At 45.3% G+C, this 18,390-nt stretch overlaps 1 protein-coding gene across 2 annotated transcripts in view; it reads left to right on the forward strand.

The window, feature by feature from the left end:
- The window catches only part of ATP2A2 (ATPase sarcoplasmic/endoplasmic reticulum Ca2+ transporting 2), a 72,411-nt gene that overhangs the window by 43,472 nt on the left and 10,549 nt on the right, over window positions 1-18,390 (forward strand). For both annotated transcript variants that reach the window (XM_004053882.5, XM_019038775.4), the window contains exons 7-13: window positions 2,141-2,226; window positions 3,304-3,768; window positions 8,340-8,428; window positions 8,921-9,023; window positions 9,756-9,887; window positions 17,111-17,233; window positions 17,333-17,551. In XM_004053882.5, the coding sequence (XP_004053930.1) occupies window positions 2,141-2,226; window positions 3,304-3,768; window positions 8,340-8,428; window positions 8,921-9,023; window positions 9,756-9,887; window positions 17,111-17,233; window positions 17,333-17,551 (1,217 nt within the window). The remainder of the gene's footprint in view (window positions 1-2,140; window positions 2,227-3,303; window positions 3,769-8,339; window positions 8,429-8,920; window positions 9,024-9,755; window positions 9,888-17,110; window positions 17,234-17,332; window positions 17,552-18,390) is intronic.

Below are 18,390 nucleotides of genomic sequence, written 5' to 3' on the forward strand. Positions count from 1 at the left end.
TTTTTGGTATTGTTTCTTTATAAATAGCTTACTTATTAAAATTCTCATTAGCAACAACAAGCTGGAGGCCAATTAAGCCATAAAATGTTGGGGAAATGGTTGGGTTATATGTGTGAAATTCTCATAGTGTGCCCTAAAGACATAGTTGCCATTTTAAAACTTTTTTTTTTTTTTTTTGAGGCGGAGTCTCGCTCTGTTGCCCAGGCTATAGTGTAGTGCTGTGATCTCAGCTCACTGCAACGTCTGCCTCCTGGATTCAAGCTATTCTCCTGCCTCAGCCACCTGAGTGTCTGGGATTATAGGCGTGCGCCACCATGCCCAGCTTATTTTTGTATTTTTAGTAGAGACGGGGTTTCACTGTGTTGGTCAGGCTGGTCTCGAACTCCTGATCTCATGATCCGCCTGCCTTGGCCTCCCAAAGTGCTGGGATTACAGGCATTTAAAAACTTTTTAGGCTGGTCACGGTGGCTCATGCCTGTAATTTCAGGACTTTGGGAGGCTGCGGCAGTAGGATCACTTGTGGCCAGGAGTTTGAGAGAGCAATTATAGTCTCTATAATGAAAATCTTTTTTTTTTTTTTTAAAGACAGAGTTGCACTCTGTGGCCCAGTGGCGCGATCTCAGCTCAGTGCAACCTCTGCTTCCGGGGTTCAAGTAATTCTCATGCCTCAGCCTCCCTAGTAGCTGGGATTACAGGCACGCACCACCACACCTGGCTAATTGTATTTTTAGTAGAGATAGGGTTTTGCCATGTTGTCCAGGCTGGTCTTGACCTCCTGACCTGAAGTGATCTCCTGACCAGAAGTGATCGCCTGCCTCAAACCCCCAAAGTGCTGGGATTACAGACATAAGTCATCACACCCAGCCTATAATAAAAAACTTTAAAAGTTTTAAAAAAAAATTTTAACTTCATAGAGGTTCTCGAATATTATCTTTCTTTCATTAAGAAATCATAATGTAGTTTTTGGCTAACTTGTGGGACCAATTTTTTTGGTCAAATATTGAGAGTGAAGTTTGCTACCTGTAACTTAAAGTAACATTTAGAGACATATTTTACTCAGATTGACCCTAATTATATATCTATGACGTGATTTTTAAATTGAAATCAGCCGGGCACGGTGTCTCATGCCTGTAATCCCAGCACTTTGGGAGGCCGAGGTGGGTGGATCACCTGAGGTCAGGAGTTTGAGACCAGCCTTGGCCAACATAGCAAAACCCGTCTCTACTAAAAATACAAAAATTAGCTGGGCATGGTGGCACATGCCTGTAATCCCAGCTACTTGGGAGGCTGAGGCTGGAAAATTGCCCGGGAGACAGAGGTTTCAGTAAGCCGAGATTGTGCCACTGGACTCCAGCCTGGGCAACAAAGAAAGACTCTGTCTCAAAAAAAAAAAAGTAGTTCTTTATTTACCATGCGATCTTTCCAGTACCCTTGCTAATTGCTACTCCAGAGTATAGCCAGATGTGGTGGCCCACACCTGTAATTCCAGCACTTTGAGGAGGACAAGATGAGCAAATTGTTTGAGTCCACGAGTTGGAGACCACCCTGGGCAACATGGTAAAACGTCATCTCTACAAAAAAATACCAAAAAAATTAACCCGGCGTGGTATTGGGTGCCTGTAATCCCAGCTATTCAGGAAGCCAAGTTGGGAAGATCGCTTGAGCCCAGGAAGTTGAGGCTGTAGTGAGTTGTGATGGTGCCATTGCACCAGCCCGGGTGATAGAGCAAGACCTCTGTCTCGAAAAAAAAAGTATCAGTATATATGTTAAAGTATTTATTAATGTATACAACAAATATATGTAAATAATACAGTCACAGTATCAGAGTATAAAATGATTACTGAAAAATAAATTAATTTGAATAGTTACTCCAGAAAATAATCAATGGGGATTCTACTTGAAAATTCACTTTTTTATTTTGGAATTGTGTTGATTTTTATCCTGACACCCTTTGTTCTGCTATTAATTTCCATTACTAAATTTTCCCAGCTTACCTCCTTTGAATGAATTGGGCCTTTTGCCAACCTTTTCTCACACTGACAGTATCCCAAGAGTGGTAATGGGTGGGCATGAATGAGAGGTTCTAGGTTCTTGGTGTGGGTCGCAGAGATCTGTTTTTTCTGTCTCACAACCCGCTTAGGTGAATCTGTCTCTGTCATCAAGCACACTGATCCCGTCCCTGACCCACGAGCTGTCAACCAAGATAAAAAGAACATGCTGTTTTCTGTAAGTACTTTATGAAATGTGTTTTTATTTACAGACATTTCCAAAGCCTAATCAAATGTTATGTTTCTCACTGCCAACCATCACTGGCTATCATTCTAAAGGATAATCACACTTTTCATGGTCAGTCTTAGGTATCAGAATATGGCAGTAACATAACGTGTGACTTAGATGTCTTTTAATTGGCAAGTTTTGGGGGACCAAAAAATAATGACTAGCTTATACATCTTCGAACTCTTACCTGCAAACATAGTTGAAAAGTAGATTTGTTTGGAAAAGCCTTAGCCAATAAAGGGTATTTTCAAAATGATGTAGATGACAGCTGCTATTTGTATGTGGTTCACAATAAAAAGGTGCGTGTTTAGAGAGAGAGAGAAAGCAAACATGGCAAACCATTAATAATGGTGAGTCTAGGTGCAAAGTATATGAATGTTCATTTTACTATTTCACTTTTTCTATTGATGTGAAAAATTCTTTGAATAGTGAGGAAATGATTTTAAGTTGGGGACATTTGTGGGTTTGTATGAGAACCTGACTACTACCCATAGTAAGTAAATAGAGGTACCCTGAAAATAATGAAGCCATGTCCTTCTCTTATAACACTAGGAATTAAAGTGGCATGGGAGAGACTGCTCACACTTGATTTCTTTGGTTTTTGGACCCTGTCACATGAGTAGGGGTTGTCAAGATAGCCCATGGGGCTAGTTGCCGTTCCTATTACAGTGAGAAAAGTAGGGGCCTTGAGTTGTTGGAGCCAGAAGTGGAGAATGCTTAGAGTTGAACTATGTGAGTTTGAAAAATTGGGAACACAGAGGGGTTAAGAGCACTGCTTGAAGATGGTCTGCAAGCCGGGCTCAAATAGAAATCTAGGTGGGTCAGTACAGAGCTGCCTGGCATAAGTAAGTAGCACATGGAGCATTGCTTGTTGTCACAGTTGTATGGCTGGTTGCTTGAACAGTAGCCAGTGGAAGACCTAGTAGAATGTGTAGAGAATCTGGGTGCCCTAGTCAAAAACCAGCGTCGGTATTTAAGTTGGGATGTGGTATTCATCTTGTGACCAGTTCTCTACTTCTGTCCTAGGGTACAAACATTGCTGCTGGGAAAGCTATGGGAGTGGTGGTAGCAACTGGAGTTAACACCGAAATTGGCAAGATCCGGGATGAAATGGTGGCAACAGAACAGGAGAGAACACCCCTTCAGCAAAAACTAGATGAATTTGGGGAACAGCTTTCCAAAGTCATCTCCCTTATTTGCATTGCAGTCTGGATCATAAATATTGGGCACTTCAATGACCCGGTTCATGGAGGGTCCTGGATCAGAGGTGCTATTTACTACTTTAAAATTGCAGTGGCCCTGGCTGTAGCAGCCATTCCTGAAGGTCTGCCTGCAGTCATCACCACCTGCTTGGCTCTTGGAACTCGCAGAATGGCAAAGAAAAATGCCATTGTTCGAAGCCTCCCGTCTGTGGAAACCCTTGGTTGTACTTCTGTTATCTGCTCGGACAAGACTGGTACACTTACAACAAACCAGATGTCAGTCTGCAGGGTAAGAGGAGTAATTTAGAATATTCCGTGTCGTGGTTCTTTGTTCATCCTACCAGTATGCCTTCATGCCATCAAAACTTTTGATTTGTAATTTCATACATTTCTGTGGGCTGTATGTATAGCCTGAGCTTAATTTCTAATATTTGAGAGGATCTAATCATTTAATTCCTAAAACTTTCACAAAATACAGGATATCTGTATGGCTGATATACTTGTATTAGATGTAAGAGAATTAGAGAAATTATATTTTCCTTTAATTAAAAAAAAAAAGCCTGGGCGCAGTGCCTCACGCCTGTAATCCCAGCACTTTGAGAGGCCGAGGCGGGTGGATCACCTGAGGTCAGAAGTTTGAGACCAACCTGACCAATATGGTGAAACCCTGTCTCTACTGAAAAGACAAAAATTAGCTGAGTGTGGTGGCGTGCACCTGTAGTCCCAGCTACTCGAGAGGCTGAGACAGGAGAATTGCTTGAACCTGGGCAGCGGAGGTTGCAGTGAGCCAAGATCACACCACTGCTCTCAATTCTGGGCGACAAGCAAGACTCCATCTCAAAGAAAAGAAAAGAAAAAAGACAAGGTCTCATTCTGTTGCCCAGGCTAGTGTGCAGTGACACAGCTGTGGCTCACTTACAGCCTCAACCTCCCAGGCTCAAGTCCTCCCACCCCAGCCTCACAAGTAGCTGCAACCACAAGTGCATGCCACCATGCCCCACTAGTTTTTTATTTTTTTTTTTGTAGAGGCAGGTTCTCACTATGTCACCAGGCTGGTCTTGAATTCCTGGGCTCAAGTGATCCTCCTGCCTTGGCCTCCCAAAGAGCTGGGATTACAAGCATGAACCACCACACTCAGCCTCCTAATTTTCTTGATCCTCTGTCTCTAGGTGTATGTTAACAGACAAGTTCTAGAGAAAGCTGCTAGTTAACCTCCCTACCTGAAGTCCTAATTGGTTTTTCTATCACATGTTGAATGAAGCATGCTTTTTCTCAAAAAGTAGATAGTCATCTCTCTGTATTCATTGGAGATTGGTTCCAGGACCTCCCTCAGATACCAAACTCTGCAGATGCTCAAGTCTCTGAAATGAAATGGTTCAGTACTTGCATATAACCTTGTTCATCCTCCAGTATACTTGAAAACATCTCCAGATTACTTACAATACCTAACGTAATATTATAAATGATATGTAAATAGTTAAACTGTTTTGTTTAGGGATAGTTAACCTGTGTTGTTTAGGGAATAATGACAAGAAAAAAATGTACATGTTCAGTACAGATGCAGTTATTTTTTCCATCTGCTGTTTAGTTGACCATGGATGTGGAACCCACAGGTACAGAGGGCTGACTAAAATTGCTTTTAACTTGCTTTATTCTGTGTATTCATCATATATATTTTTGTTTGTTTGTTTGTTCTTGTTTTGAGATGGAGTTTCGCTCTTGTTGCCCAGGCTGTAGTGCAATGGCCCGATCTCAGCTCACTACAACCTCCGCCTTCTGGGTTCAAGCAGTTCTCCTGCTTCAGCCTCCCAAGTAGCTGGGATTACAGGCATGCGCCCCCACGCCCGGCTAATTTTTTATATTTTTAGTAGAGATAGGGTTTCTCCATGTTGGTCAGGCTGGTCTTGAACTCCTGACCTCAAGTGATCCACCCGCTTTTGGCCTCCCAAAGTGCTGGGATTATAGGCGTGAGCCCCCGCGCCCGGCCATCCTATATTTTTTGACCATCATTTGATAAAATAAATAATTTAAACCTGCTGTTAGAAAAGTAACAACTGAATAAATAATGCAATAATTATACAGCTGGATTATTTTGTATAATTCACTTTCCTTAGGTTTTGCTTAAACAACTTGGTACAAGTCTATTCCAGAAGGTACACATGACTCATACAGAGTAGACATATGTCACATATTTTATTCGGCTCATTAATTAGCAAGGGAATCTGTATTTGAGAAAGTGTTCAATATTAGAATATTAGAATAGGGATTGCTAGGTTAGATTACAAAACTGATGTCTTACAGGGAAACCTCATATAACATGAGCATTTATTTAATAACACAGTGTTACATTTTCCTAGAATGGGCTTGTTAACTAATGCTTCTGTATGATATTGAAAGGATGTAGTTATCTTGGCCTTTTCGTCAGGTTTTAGATAATTATTTTTAACATCGGAAATTGTTTTATAATCAGTTAAGCCCTGTGAATTTTTATCTTGCCAATTTTAAGTTCATGATGATTTTTTAGATACAGGTTCTCCGTCCCCCGCAAGCTCCTTGTGAAGTCCAAACCCACATTTAGAATTGACAGAACTGGGGTGTTCCAACTTACAAAGTGGAAAGCTTCTAGGTTTGTCTTAGGTTTCTCTAGGATATTAAGGTGTTTGAGCTACTTAAGTTCTTATTTTTTGGAACCAAAAGGTTGGATGAATTGGCTAAAAGTCAGTTTTGTCATACTGGTTGTTTCAGGAAGAGAAAGGGAATTTTCTTATTTACTATTTTGTGTCTCACTTAGCCTGAAAGCTTTAATTCCTCAGAATAGTCTTTATGTCCGTGAAAGTAAGCCATGTGTAAAATTGTAATTTTTAAAATTTCAGTTTCCCAGTTCACTATAAATTTTTTTTTGTTCTTTTCTCCCTTGAATGGCTTGGCTTAAAATGTTTTCTTATAATGAAGAAAAAGCCTGCCTGTTCTGAGTGAAGCTCTACCTCACAACAGGAAGCTGGTGCTAATTGGTATTCTGCAGGAGGCTTCTTGCAGTGGTATTGCATAACTGCCCTTGACTTAGGAAGATTTTCATCCTGCATATCCTAAATGGTTGACTTGCTCACAGTCAAAAATGTCTAAGTACATTTAGATTTAGCTAATGTAGATTCGATTCTGAATGTCTTTTAGAATATTTTGGGCTTTGGTATAGACTCAAAGAATTTCACATTTTTGGCTGGGCACAGTGGTTCACGCCTGTTATTTCAGCACTTTGGGAGGCCGAGGCGGGCGGATCACCTGAGGTCAGGAGTTCGAGACCAGCCTGACCAACATGGTGAAACCTCGTCTCTACTAATATTACAAAAATTAGCTGGGCATGTTGGCAGGCGGCTATAATTTCAGCTATTTGGGAGGCTGAGGCAGGAGAATCACTTGAACCCGGGAGGCGGAGGTTGCAGTGAGCCGAGTCGTGCCATTGCAGTCCATCCAGCCTAGGCGACAGAGTGAAACTCCACCTCAAAAAAAAAAAAAAAAAGTTATTTTAAAATAAAGATTAACTAATTTCCTTATTGAATGTGAGATGAATTGCTCTGAAAAGATGTGTTTTTAAAACACAACAGAGCTTTGTTGTTGCTATTATTACGGAGTTTTGCTCTGTCGCCCAGGCTAGAGTGCAGTGGCGCAATCTCAGCCCACTGCAACCTCTGCCTCCTGGGTTCAAGCACTTCTCTCCCTCAACCTCCCGAGTAGCTGGGATTACAGGTGCCCACCACCACGCCCGGCTAATTTGTTAAATTTTTAGTAGAGACGGGTTTCACCATCTTTGCCAGGCTGATCTTGAGCTCCTGACCTCATGATCTACCCACCTTGGCCTCTCAAAGTGCTGGGATTATAGGCGTGAGCCACCGTGCCCAGCTCAATGTAGCCTGTTTAGCTTGAGTTTTACATTTTTTAAATTCCCCTTAGAGAATGATTTGATCAGATTATTAATTGCTCATATTTCAGAGAAAGCACGAGAAAATATAGTTTTGACATCACTTTCTGTAATTTTTTCTTTTTAGAGGAGGTTTTACAAGTTTTCATTTGCAATGAAAACACAAGCCTAAATCTTACTTTTCCAAACTGGGCTTCTGAATTATAATTTGTGAATGCAAATCAAGCAGTGGAAAAATTATCTTTAAGAAAATAGCTTATGTCGCTTTAAAAAATAAAATTAATCCTTTCCTAAGCATGCTTCCATCTGTATTGTCTAGGGAACATCAATTCATTCAGCTCTGCGGGCTCCTTACTGTATACATATAGTTATGCAGCTTCATAGAACATGAGCTATTGCCACAATAAAAATAAGTGGGAAGGAGCAGAGAAGCAGTTTGTCTTATTTTACTCGGGAAATGTTTATGCAACTCTGAAATGTGAGTTTATTCTTCCCAAGCTTTTGTGCTTAGCTCTAAGGCAGGACTACCTAATACCACTCTCACAGCCAGCCATTTGAAATTTGGGATTCTGAGCAATCTAAAGAGTAACTTGTCTCTGGAACTGACCTTTTGCTGACCAGGAGTCCTCATAACTTGGGTTTTGTGTGGGTTGTTGTGTCTTTGGTGCCACTGCTGCTCATTCATTCAGCACCTCAGTGATGCTGTTTTTCATACTGTTCGATTGGTCGGGGGTGTGATGGGCGAAGCAGTCTAATATAATTAAGCTAGTTAGGGTAAGGGACAGTACTGCTGATGCTGAGTGAGCCTCAGTGAGTTTTATTAAAGTTGTTTTTGTAAATGAAAGAGGTTGTTTGCCTTTGTCCTAAGCTAACAAAGGTAGTTTATTTGTGTAGTATTTTTTTAAAATCCCTTTTAAATACTCTGATGCGCTCTCCCCCTACAGATGTTCATTCTGGACAGAGTGGAAGGTGATACTTGTTCCCTTAATGAGTTTACCATAACTGGATCAACTTATGCACCTATTGGAGAAGTGTGAGTAACCCTCCTCCTCATTTAAAGGATCTGGTGTGGCAATTTAGTATTTGTATTGATTTGCAGCATGTCTACAAAGTTAAGACAGCTTTCTGAATGTGGCTCAAGTCAACACTTATTACTAAACTAGTAAATGTTTTTAAAACAAAAACTTTGAAAGATGAACCAAAGGTTACAATCCAGTCATCTTTTTGCATCTTCTGGGCTCCAAACTTTCAAGAGGGATTTGTGTTTGTTATTCACTGATGCCAGTGGTGGAAGAATTGAATTAAGAATTTCTGGTCTTTTTACTGATTGATTTCTGATATCAGAGATGCATTCTCTTTTGTTTTTGTCTAATATTGGCTCTGGCATCAAATCGTTTGGAATTTTTTCCAGTATGTTGTCCCAGAAATTCTGTTTTCATTATTAAACAATTGCGGGGGGCAGGGGGCGGGAGGAATCAATAGTGGCGACCATACCCTGCTCTAAGAGTGTTTTCTCTTTGGGCAGGCATAAAGATGACAAACCAGTGAAATGTCACCAGTATGATGGTCTGGTAGAATTAGCAACAATTTGTGCTCTTTGTAATGACTCTGCTCTGGATTACAATGAGGTAAGTCTCTTCATAAATTAGAAGAAATGGCTATTCCTAGTTCAAGGGTGGGGTGGGTGGAATGAAAGTCTAGCCTGCCTTCCTCCCTTTTGAAAGTCAAGGGTGCCTGATTTTGTTTCCCCCTTCCATTCAGAACCTTATGGTGGGGCCAGCATGACCTCACCAAAGAAAGCCGAGAGCCTTTCACATATCCTCTGTGACTGAGCATTGCAGTTAGTTAACTTAAAGTTGTAGTATCTGTGATGTTCTTATCTGTTGATAGCATACTTACTATAAGTGAATAAAACCCAGGATAGAAAATGCTTTCCTGAAAGCAAAGGATATAGTTTCTGTCTCAAAGGTAAGCTAGTCCCTGTCAGGGACAGAATGTGAACTCTTCAGAATGATAAGCAGTGACATGGAATTACATTATTATGTGAAGGCACTCTTTGAATTAATAGTGTGATCAGTGGCTTCTTATGTTTGGGTGAAATAATAAATACTGTGTTTGATGTCATCTTATATTTAAGGGAAATGAAAAACCTACTTATTAGAATAAGATCACATGCACACCTGTACTTTGAGTATGTTTTTAATTATCTGGGTCACCTGTTTCAGAGGAGGATAAAAATGGCCTTACAATGTTGTAATAGAGGACAGATTGTGTGCTTTTGTGGAAAAAAAATATTAAAGATAAGTTTATCTGTGTACTTCTCCCTTTTTTTTTACTTTCTGTGCCTTTAACCAATACAGGCAAAGGGTGTGTATGAAAAAGTTGGAGAAGCTACAGAGACTGCTCTCACTTGCCTAGTAGAGAAGATGAATGTATTTGATACCGAATTGAAGGGTCTTTCTAAAATAGAACGTGCAAATGCCTGCAACTCAGTGAGTATTTGAACCTGGTTTATTGTTCATGCTGCTTATCAGTCGTACTATATATACTTAGTGTCTGCACTGTCCTACTCTCTTAGAAAACTAATTATACCTTATCTCCTCAAACTTACAGTATTTCCTTCCCCATATTCACTCTCAGGTAAGATGCTCTTCCTGTGTATTTGACCAAGAAAATAAAAGCAATCAATAGCTAATTTCCTTGAGCAACCCTCTGTGCCCACAGGGGCTGCCTTCTCCCATAGTGCTGTGAACAGTGTTCTTGCTCCTAGCAGAAGCCACCTCCTCCCAACATCTTTGCTGCATTATTGATTTCCATCTCTACTAGATGTTCTTCAGCATAGGGGGAAATAATAGTGTCTTTCTATCTTGAAACTTTCCTTTGACCTTATTTCCCCTGTCAGCTACCACACTTTCTTTTCCTGTTCAATTAAACTTTTTTTTTTTTTTTTGAGACAGAGTCTCTCTCTGTCACCAGATTGGAGTGCCATGGCACGATCTTGGCTCACTGCAACCTCCACCTCCCGGGTTCAAGCGATTCTCCTGCCTTAGCCTCCCTAGTAGCTGGGATTACAGGCACACGCCACCACGCCCGGCTAATTTTTTGTATTTTTAGTAGAAAGGGGTTTCACCATGCTAGCCAGGCTGGTCTCGAACTCCTGACCTCAGGTGATCCGCCCACCTTGGCCTCCCAAAGTGCTGGGATTACAGGCATGAGCCACCGCGCCTGGGCATCAAACATTTCTTTCTTTCTTTCTTTATTTTTATTTTTTATTTTTTATTGATCATTCTTGGGTGTTTCTCACAGAGGGGGATTTGGCAGGGTCATAGGACAATAGTGAAGGGAAGGTCAGCAGACAAACAAGTGAACAAAGGTCTCTGGTTTTCCTAGGCAGAGGGCCCTGCGGCCTTCCGCAGTGTTTGTGTCCCTGGGTACTTGAGATTAGGGAGTGGTGATGACTCTTAACGAGCATGCTGCTTTCAAGCATCTGTTTAACAAAGCACATCTTGCACCGCCCTTAATCCATTCAACCCTGAGTGGATACAGCACATGTTTCAGAGAGCACAGGGTTGGGGGTAAGGTCACAGATCAACAGGATCCCAAGGCAGAAGAATTTTTCTTAGTACAGAACAAAATGAAAAGTCTCCCATGTCCACCTCCTTCTACACAGACACGGCAACCATCCGATTTCTCAATCTTTTCCCCACCTTTCCCCCCTTTCTATTCCACAAAATCGCCATTGTCATCATGGCCCGTTCTCAATGAGCTGCTGGGTACACCTCCCAGACGGGGTGGTGGCCGGGCAGAGGGGCTCCTCACTTCCCAGTAGGGGCGGCCAGGCAGAGGCGCCCCTCACCTCCCGGACGGGGCGGCTGGCCGGGCAGGGGGCTGACCCCCCACCTCCCTCCTGGACGGGGCGGCTGGCCGGGCGGGGGGCTGACCCCCCACCTCCCTCCTGGACGGGGCGGCTGGCCGGGCGGGGGGGCAGAGGCACCCCTCACCTCCCGGACAGGGCGGCTGGCCGGACAGGGGGCTGATCCCCCCACCTCCCTCCCGGACGGGGCGGCTGGCCGGGCGGGGGCTGACCCCCCCACCTCCCTCCCGGACGGGGCGGCTGGCCAGGCAGAGGGGCTCCTCACTTCCAGTAGGGGCGGCCGGGCAGAGGCGCCCCTCACCTCCCGGACGGGGCGGCTGGCCAGGCGGGGGGCTAACCCCCCCCACCTCCCTCCCGGACGGGGCGGCTGGCCGGGCGGGGGGCTGACCCCCCACCTCCCTCCCAGACGGGGCGGCTGGCCGGGCGGGGGGCTGACCCCCCACCTCCCTCCCGGACGGGGCGGCTGGCCGGGCAGAGGGGCTCCTCACTTCCCTGTAGGGGCGGCCGGGCAGAGGCGCCCCTCACCTCCCGGACAGGGCGGCTGGCCGGGCGGGGGGCTGATCCCCCCACCTCCCTCCCGGACGAGGTGGCTGCCGGGCGGAGATGCTCCTCACTTCCCAGACGGGGTGGCTGCTGGGCGGAGGGGCTCCTCACTTCTCAGACGGGGCGGTTGCGAGGCAGAGGGTCTCCTCACTTCTCAGACGGGGCGGCCGGGCAGAGACGCTCCTCACATCCCGGACGGGGCGGCAGGGCAGAGGTGCTCCCCACATCTCAGACGATGGGCGGCCGGGCAGAGACGCTCCTCACTTCCAGGATGTGATGGCGGCCAGGAAGAGGCGCTCCTCACTTCCTAGATGGGATGGCGGCCGGGCAGAGACGCTCCTCACTTTCCAGACTGGGCAGCCAGGCAGAGGGGCTCCTCACGTCCCAGACGATGGGCGGCCAGGCAGAGACGCTCCTCACTTCCCTGACGGGGTGGCGGCCGGGCAGAGGCTGCAATCTCGGCACTTTGGGAGGCCAAGGCAGGCGGCTGGGAGGTGGTTGTAGCGAGCCGAGATCACGCCACTGCACTCCAGCCTGGGCGCCATTGAGCACTGAGTTAACGAGACTCTGTCTGCAATCCCGGCACCTCGGGAGGCCGAGGCTGGCAGATCACTCGCGGTTAGGAGCTGGAGACCAGCCCCGCCGACACAGCGAAACCCCGTCTCCACCAGAAAAATACGAAAACCAGTCAGGCGTGGCGGCGCGCGCCTGCAATCGCAGGCACTTGGCAGGCTGAGGCAGGAGAATCAGGCAGGGAGGTTGCAGTGAGCCGAGATGGCAGCAGTACCGTCCAGCTTCGGCTCGGCATCAGAGGGAGACCATGGAAAGAGAGGGAGAGGGAGACCATGGGGAGAGGGAGAGGGACATCAAACATTTCTTAACTCATTTGATGAGACCAGCATAACCAAATACCAAAGGTCAATGTGGTGGTGGTGGTGGCAGTGGCAGTGGCAGAGGGCACCGACATTGTCCATGTATACACTGAACAAATAAGTGGCCTCTGAGCCTTTTTCTGCCTGTCAGAGTCTTTGAGACAGGGCTCATTCGACCAGCATCACTATGACAAGGGCCAGTAGCAAGGATGGGGAGTCTCCACAGGGAGTTGGACCTGAGTGAGGTTCCTCTCAAAGAGCTGCTGCTCCCTCCTGCCAAGACCACCATACTGGACCTGTCCTGCAGTACTGCCCGTAGATTTCTGTGGCCTCACAAGCCCGGGGAGCCTAGACCTCAGTAGAAACACTTTGCAACGGCTGCTGGTGAACAATGGCCATCCATTGAGTCTCTAGCACCTGGGTCTCCTCAAAAGACTGGTCCCCCTGCCTGTCACTTGGCTCAGCTTAAGAACTTGAAGTGGACCAGGCGCAGTGGCTCACACCTGTAATCCCAACACTTTGGGAAGCTGAGGCGGGAGAGTCACTTGAGGCCTAGAGTTTAGGTTGCAGCATCACTGCACTTCAGCCTGGGCAACAGAGTCAGACCCCATCTCAAAAAAAAATTAAGGCCTGAAGTGGCTAAACTTGAAGGATAACTCCCTTTATCTTACCCTGGCCAAAGTGGTAGATGATTGCTTGGGTGAGAAGTGATATGCAGATAAGATGTTGCAATACACAAAGTCTGTGTGGGTCAGTTAGTCACGTGGGTGCCAAGGACAGGTGGGAGAGAAGAAGCAAGCTACAGAAGCAGCTCAAGAATGGGAACTGCGGAAGCTGGTTGTATTGGAGGAAGGAGTGTGATGCCCTCAAAGCAGCCAAGGAGGAGCAGAAGGAGCTTAGGGACGTAAGTCAGGCTCTCAAAGTCTATGTCTGGTTCCTGCCCCCACAAACCACCACCCAGGAAACATCATTCCTGAGCTGTGTGGCAGCAGCAGCAGCTGCTCCTTTTATATGGCAGACAGGCTGATTGCTTGTTGGGCAAGAGCCCTCCTACACTATCTTAGAGTGAATACCCTCTATCTGCAGTCCAGGGTCTGCACAGCCACATGGTCCTCTAATAGGTCCACCAGACCATTTGCCTACAAACAGCCTCATCCTCAGTGCCCACTGTCTCCTAGCTGTGGAGCTTGGATTCCTATGGAATTGGGTTCTGCTGAACATACCTCTTTTTAGCATCAGACCTACCTGTCTGTCATCACCATGGGGCTGCCAGTCAGTACTTTTGCAGCCTCTTTATAGGACATTGTTGTAACTTAGGGTTCCCTGGTAGAATAAGGAGCGATGGGAAGGGGAGAGGTTCTGCATGCCTGAAGGAACAGGTCTGGGGGAGGAGAGAGGTAAAACTCAGCCTTTTCTAGTTGTCATACACAGCTGTATAAAGGCAAGCCTCATTTAGCAAAATGATTAGTTGTCACCACGTTTAATGCTTTTTGTGTGTCATAAACCCTTTCATCCCTTCCTGGATAATAAGGGCAAATGAGGAAGCATTGTGTCATTGGGGGGGTAGTACAGCCTGAGTTGGGAGGGAGCAGTATACCTGTTTTCTTAATAACCTCAAATATCAGGCATTTTAGTGACCACACAAAATCTCAGGGTGAAAAGTTCTAGACCATCGTGTCCAGCCTGCAGTTAGGGACACCGAGCCCTTCCATGACCTGTGTGGCGTGGTCTTCCGGTTAGTGTGAGGCAGCATTTTGTCTCCTTTATACTGTCCTGAGAAAACTCACACTGGAATTGAGACTGTCTCAGCTGAAATACAGATTCCTTTTCAGTAAACTGATGCACAATTCACAAATAGCAGTCTCAAAGCCATGAAGGCCTTGGACCACTCCTTTGGCTTCTTTCCTCTACCCATGTGTCTTCCATGAACCCGAAGCAGTCCAGGCTTATTCACTCTGCCAGTAAGCAAGGAGGTGGATCCTGGCAGAGCCACGCTGCCTGTGATCTATTAGTTGGTGTAACTAAAAATCTGAGGCAGCCTGAAAACAGCTTCACAGATTGAGGGTTTGAGTCGTTTGATTCTAGACCTCTGACTACTCCTGCTGAGTGATGGGAAACAAGTCATGTAATGGGGCTGAACCAGCACTGGCTCACTAGCCAGTGACCACACAAGTACGGGCAATGCTGTCATCCTTGTGTCTCCCTGCTCCAGAGCTCCCTTGTCCCATCTTTTTCACATCCCTTGGCCAAGGGATCGGAAACAGCTGTCATGCTGCTCATTCACTAAGGAGTTCCAAACACAAGCTCTTTGCCTCCCTTCCCACTTGAGACAGCAGTAACCCATGTGTAGTTTAGAAGCAGAGAGAGCAGGTCCAGCGTTTTGGCCCCATGGCTCGTTTGGTGAGGTCCGTGGTTCTTGGCCAGCCTAGTACTGAAAGGGATTTCCCTCCCCCACTCCCAGCCCAAGACCTCTTACCTGGGTAGGTCCACGCCTTCCTCAGAATCATTGCGTGTTCCTTTAGTCATCCCAGTGCCATTGGCGCAAATGCTTAATTGAAACTAAACACACGTGTGATTGAGATGGTACAGAATCCAGCGTAGCACTCATACCCATTCCTTTGCTGCCTGAGACGGTTCAGTGGCTGGCAGGCCAGCAGGATCGCTGCAGGGCCCTGAGCCCCATCTAGTCAGTTCATCAGCCTTCAGTTCTCCCGTAGCTTCCTAGGTTAGAAGCTGATGTTCTTGGGGATTTCTATGATGATTTTTAAATGTGTGTCAGTGGGAGCAAATATAATTAACTCACCACATTAACCAAATTAAGGTGGAAAAAACAATAAGGTCACCTCAGTAGGTGCATATGATGAAACCCATCTATCACACCAAACTAAGACTATAAAAGCATGTCTTTAACGCTGACAGTGTGTTTACACAGAGACCATGCTGACATAACAGAATTCTCACCATTTCTATGCAGTATTATACTGGCATTCCTGGTCTGTGTAATAGGCAAGAAAAGTACAAAAACTGGATGAGAAAGGGGTATCTTTAGTTGTAGGTAACGATATAAAGCCAAAGGTTTATTCTCAGTCCTCGTCTTACCTATTTTGTTGGTGCTGTCACTCGCTCCCTCTTTGAAGCACTTCTTCACTTGGCTTCCACGATCCCATACTTGCTCTCCCTCCCTGTCCTCTCATTCGAGGTCTTTGTAGCTGGGTCTTTCACAAAGCACCAGGAGGTGAAGGCTCCATAGTCCTCAGCCATTTCTGTCTATAGTTACTCCCATGATCTCTTCTGGTCTCATTACTATAATCAGTAGCCACTAGCTATCTAAAACTACTTAGAATACTTAAAACAAACAAAACAAAACAAAACTACTTAGAATACCTAAAAACACTTCCTTAGATGCCCTAGCCATATTCACTTAAAGTGCTTATCCATCACGTGCTTATCCATCATGAGACAGCCACATGAACAGTGGCCACAGAGCATTGCCATCTTTCACAGAGTTCTGGTGGACAGCTCTGCTTGGGGCCATCTCTTCACCTCCAACGTTCCCTAGTTTAAGTCAGTGTCATTATACTGAATGGTATTCCTTGTCTCCCTTCAGCCAATGCTTTTGTTTTTTGAGACGGAGTTTGCTCTTTCGTCCAGGGTGGAGTGAAGTGGCGCAATCTCATCTCTGCAATCTCTGCCCCCCTGGCTTTAAGCAGTTCTCCTGCCTCGGCCTCCTGAGTAGCTGGGATTACAGGTGCCTGCCACCACACCTAGCTAATTTTTGTAGACAGGGTTTCACCATGTTGGCCAGGCTGGTCATGAACTGCTGACCTCAGGTGATCCACTGCACCCGACCACCTTCAGCCAATTCTTGACAACTAGAGCTTGAGACCCTCCGTTGTCTTCTGTTTTACTTGTCTTAAAAGCCAAATGCCCCATAATGACTTTTGAGGTCTTAATGACCTGCTTCTACCATCCTCTGCCATTACCTGTCTCACCTTTTGCTCATGTAAACTCTATTCCAGCCACGTTGGCACTCCTTTACCATTCCAGGACTTGCCAGGTTGCACTTCCATTCTCTGCCTGGTGGGTCTTCACCACCACCCACTGGGTTCACACACATCTTTTCAGGCCCCGTGGGGCCATCTTTATTCAAATGTCACCGCCTTCTGGCCACTTTATGTAACAGTATGATATGTATGTATGCAAATTTTCTATCCCCCTTCCCTTTTTCTCTATAGCACTTGTGTTACTTTTGCATCTTAGTCTGTCTCTCCCAAAATAGGGGACAAGTTTCATGAGGGCAAAAACTTGTCTGTTTTGTTTATTGCTATATTCCTAGCATCTGTCATGTAATAGGTGCTTACTGTTCGTTAGGTAAAAAAGTTCAGAAATTGCCACCCAGTAGTATCCATATTTGTTCCCTTTGTAGGTCATTAAACAGCTGATGAAAAAGGAATTCACTCTAGAGTTTTCGCGTGACAGAAAGTCAATGTCGGTTTACTGTACACCAAATAAACCAAGCAGGACGTCAATGAGCAAGATGTTTGTGAAGGCAAGTATGGCAGATTGCAATTGAGATGTTCTTACCAGGGTTAAGATCCCCGTGAACCAATAAAACAAAATTGTTTATCTAAATCTGTAACATTTCCAGGGTGCTCCTGAAGGTGTCATTGACAGGTGCACCCACATTCGAGTTGGAAGTACTAAGGTTCCTATGACCTCTGGAGTCAAACAGAAGATCATGTCTGTCATTCGAGAGTGGGGTAGTGGCAGCGACACACTGCGATGCCTGGCCCTGGCCACTCATGACAACCCACTGAGAAGAGAAGAAATGCACCTTGAGGACTCTGCCAACTTTATTAAATATGAGGTTAGCTAATGAAAAGTTTCTTTGTCCACACCCTGCACGATTCATTGTGTTTAAACAGTACTCCTTCAAGCAAAAGGTCAAACAGTTCTCACTTTTGCCAAGAAAGAGGTGTGGTTATTTGTTTTTCTGCCTGCCAGCTGTGTCACCCTTAAAATTTAGATTGCTGCTTCAAACATACATAGTTAATAATTTCATAAAAGTGTTATTTTCAAAGTAGAATATTTTCAAAGTAGAATAATCAAGATGAGCTTAAGCTTGTAAACCCGATTTTGCAGCTCATCTAAATCATGATTTTTTTTAAATTGGTGATATTTCTAGAATATTCATTAGTTACTGAAGGTCAAAAGATCCAAGTTGGAGATTGCTTCCACTTTTCTACTCAGAGTAGAATTCTTTTATATCAAGGATGTGACATCCTAAAGCTATGAACAAAATGAAGAAGCTTTGGTACTGTGGGCTCAGAATAGCACAAGAGTTAAAGAATGGTTTGATAACGGGTGTAGTGGTATTTTTTTTCTCATAAGAAAATGCAGAAACCGCCAGGCACGGTGGCTCAAATGCCTGTAATCTCAGCACTTTGGGAGGCCGAGGCTAGCGGATCACCTGGGGTTGGGGGTTTGAGACCAGCCTGACCAACGTGGAGAAACCACATCTCTACTAAAAATACAAAATTAGCCAGGTGTGGTGGCACATACCTGTAGTCCCAGCTACCCTGGAGGCTGAGGCAGAAGAGTCTCTTGAACCTGGGAGGCGGAGGTCGCAGTGAGCTGAGATTGCGCCATGGCACTCCAGCCTGGGCAACAAGAGCAAAACTCCGCCTCAAAAAAAAAAAAAAAAAA

The sequence above is a fragment of the Gorilla gorilla genome, chromosome 10, assembly GCF_029281585.2.
Source record: "Gorilla gorilla gorilla isolate KB3781 chromosome 10, NHGRI_mGorGor1-v2.1_pri, whole genome shotgun sequence".
Classification (NCBI taxonomy): domain Eukaryota; kingdom Metazoa; phylum Chordata; class Mammalia; order Primates; family Hominidae; genus Gorilla; species Gorilla gorilla.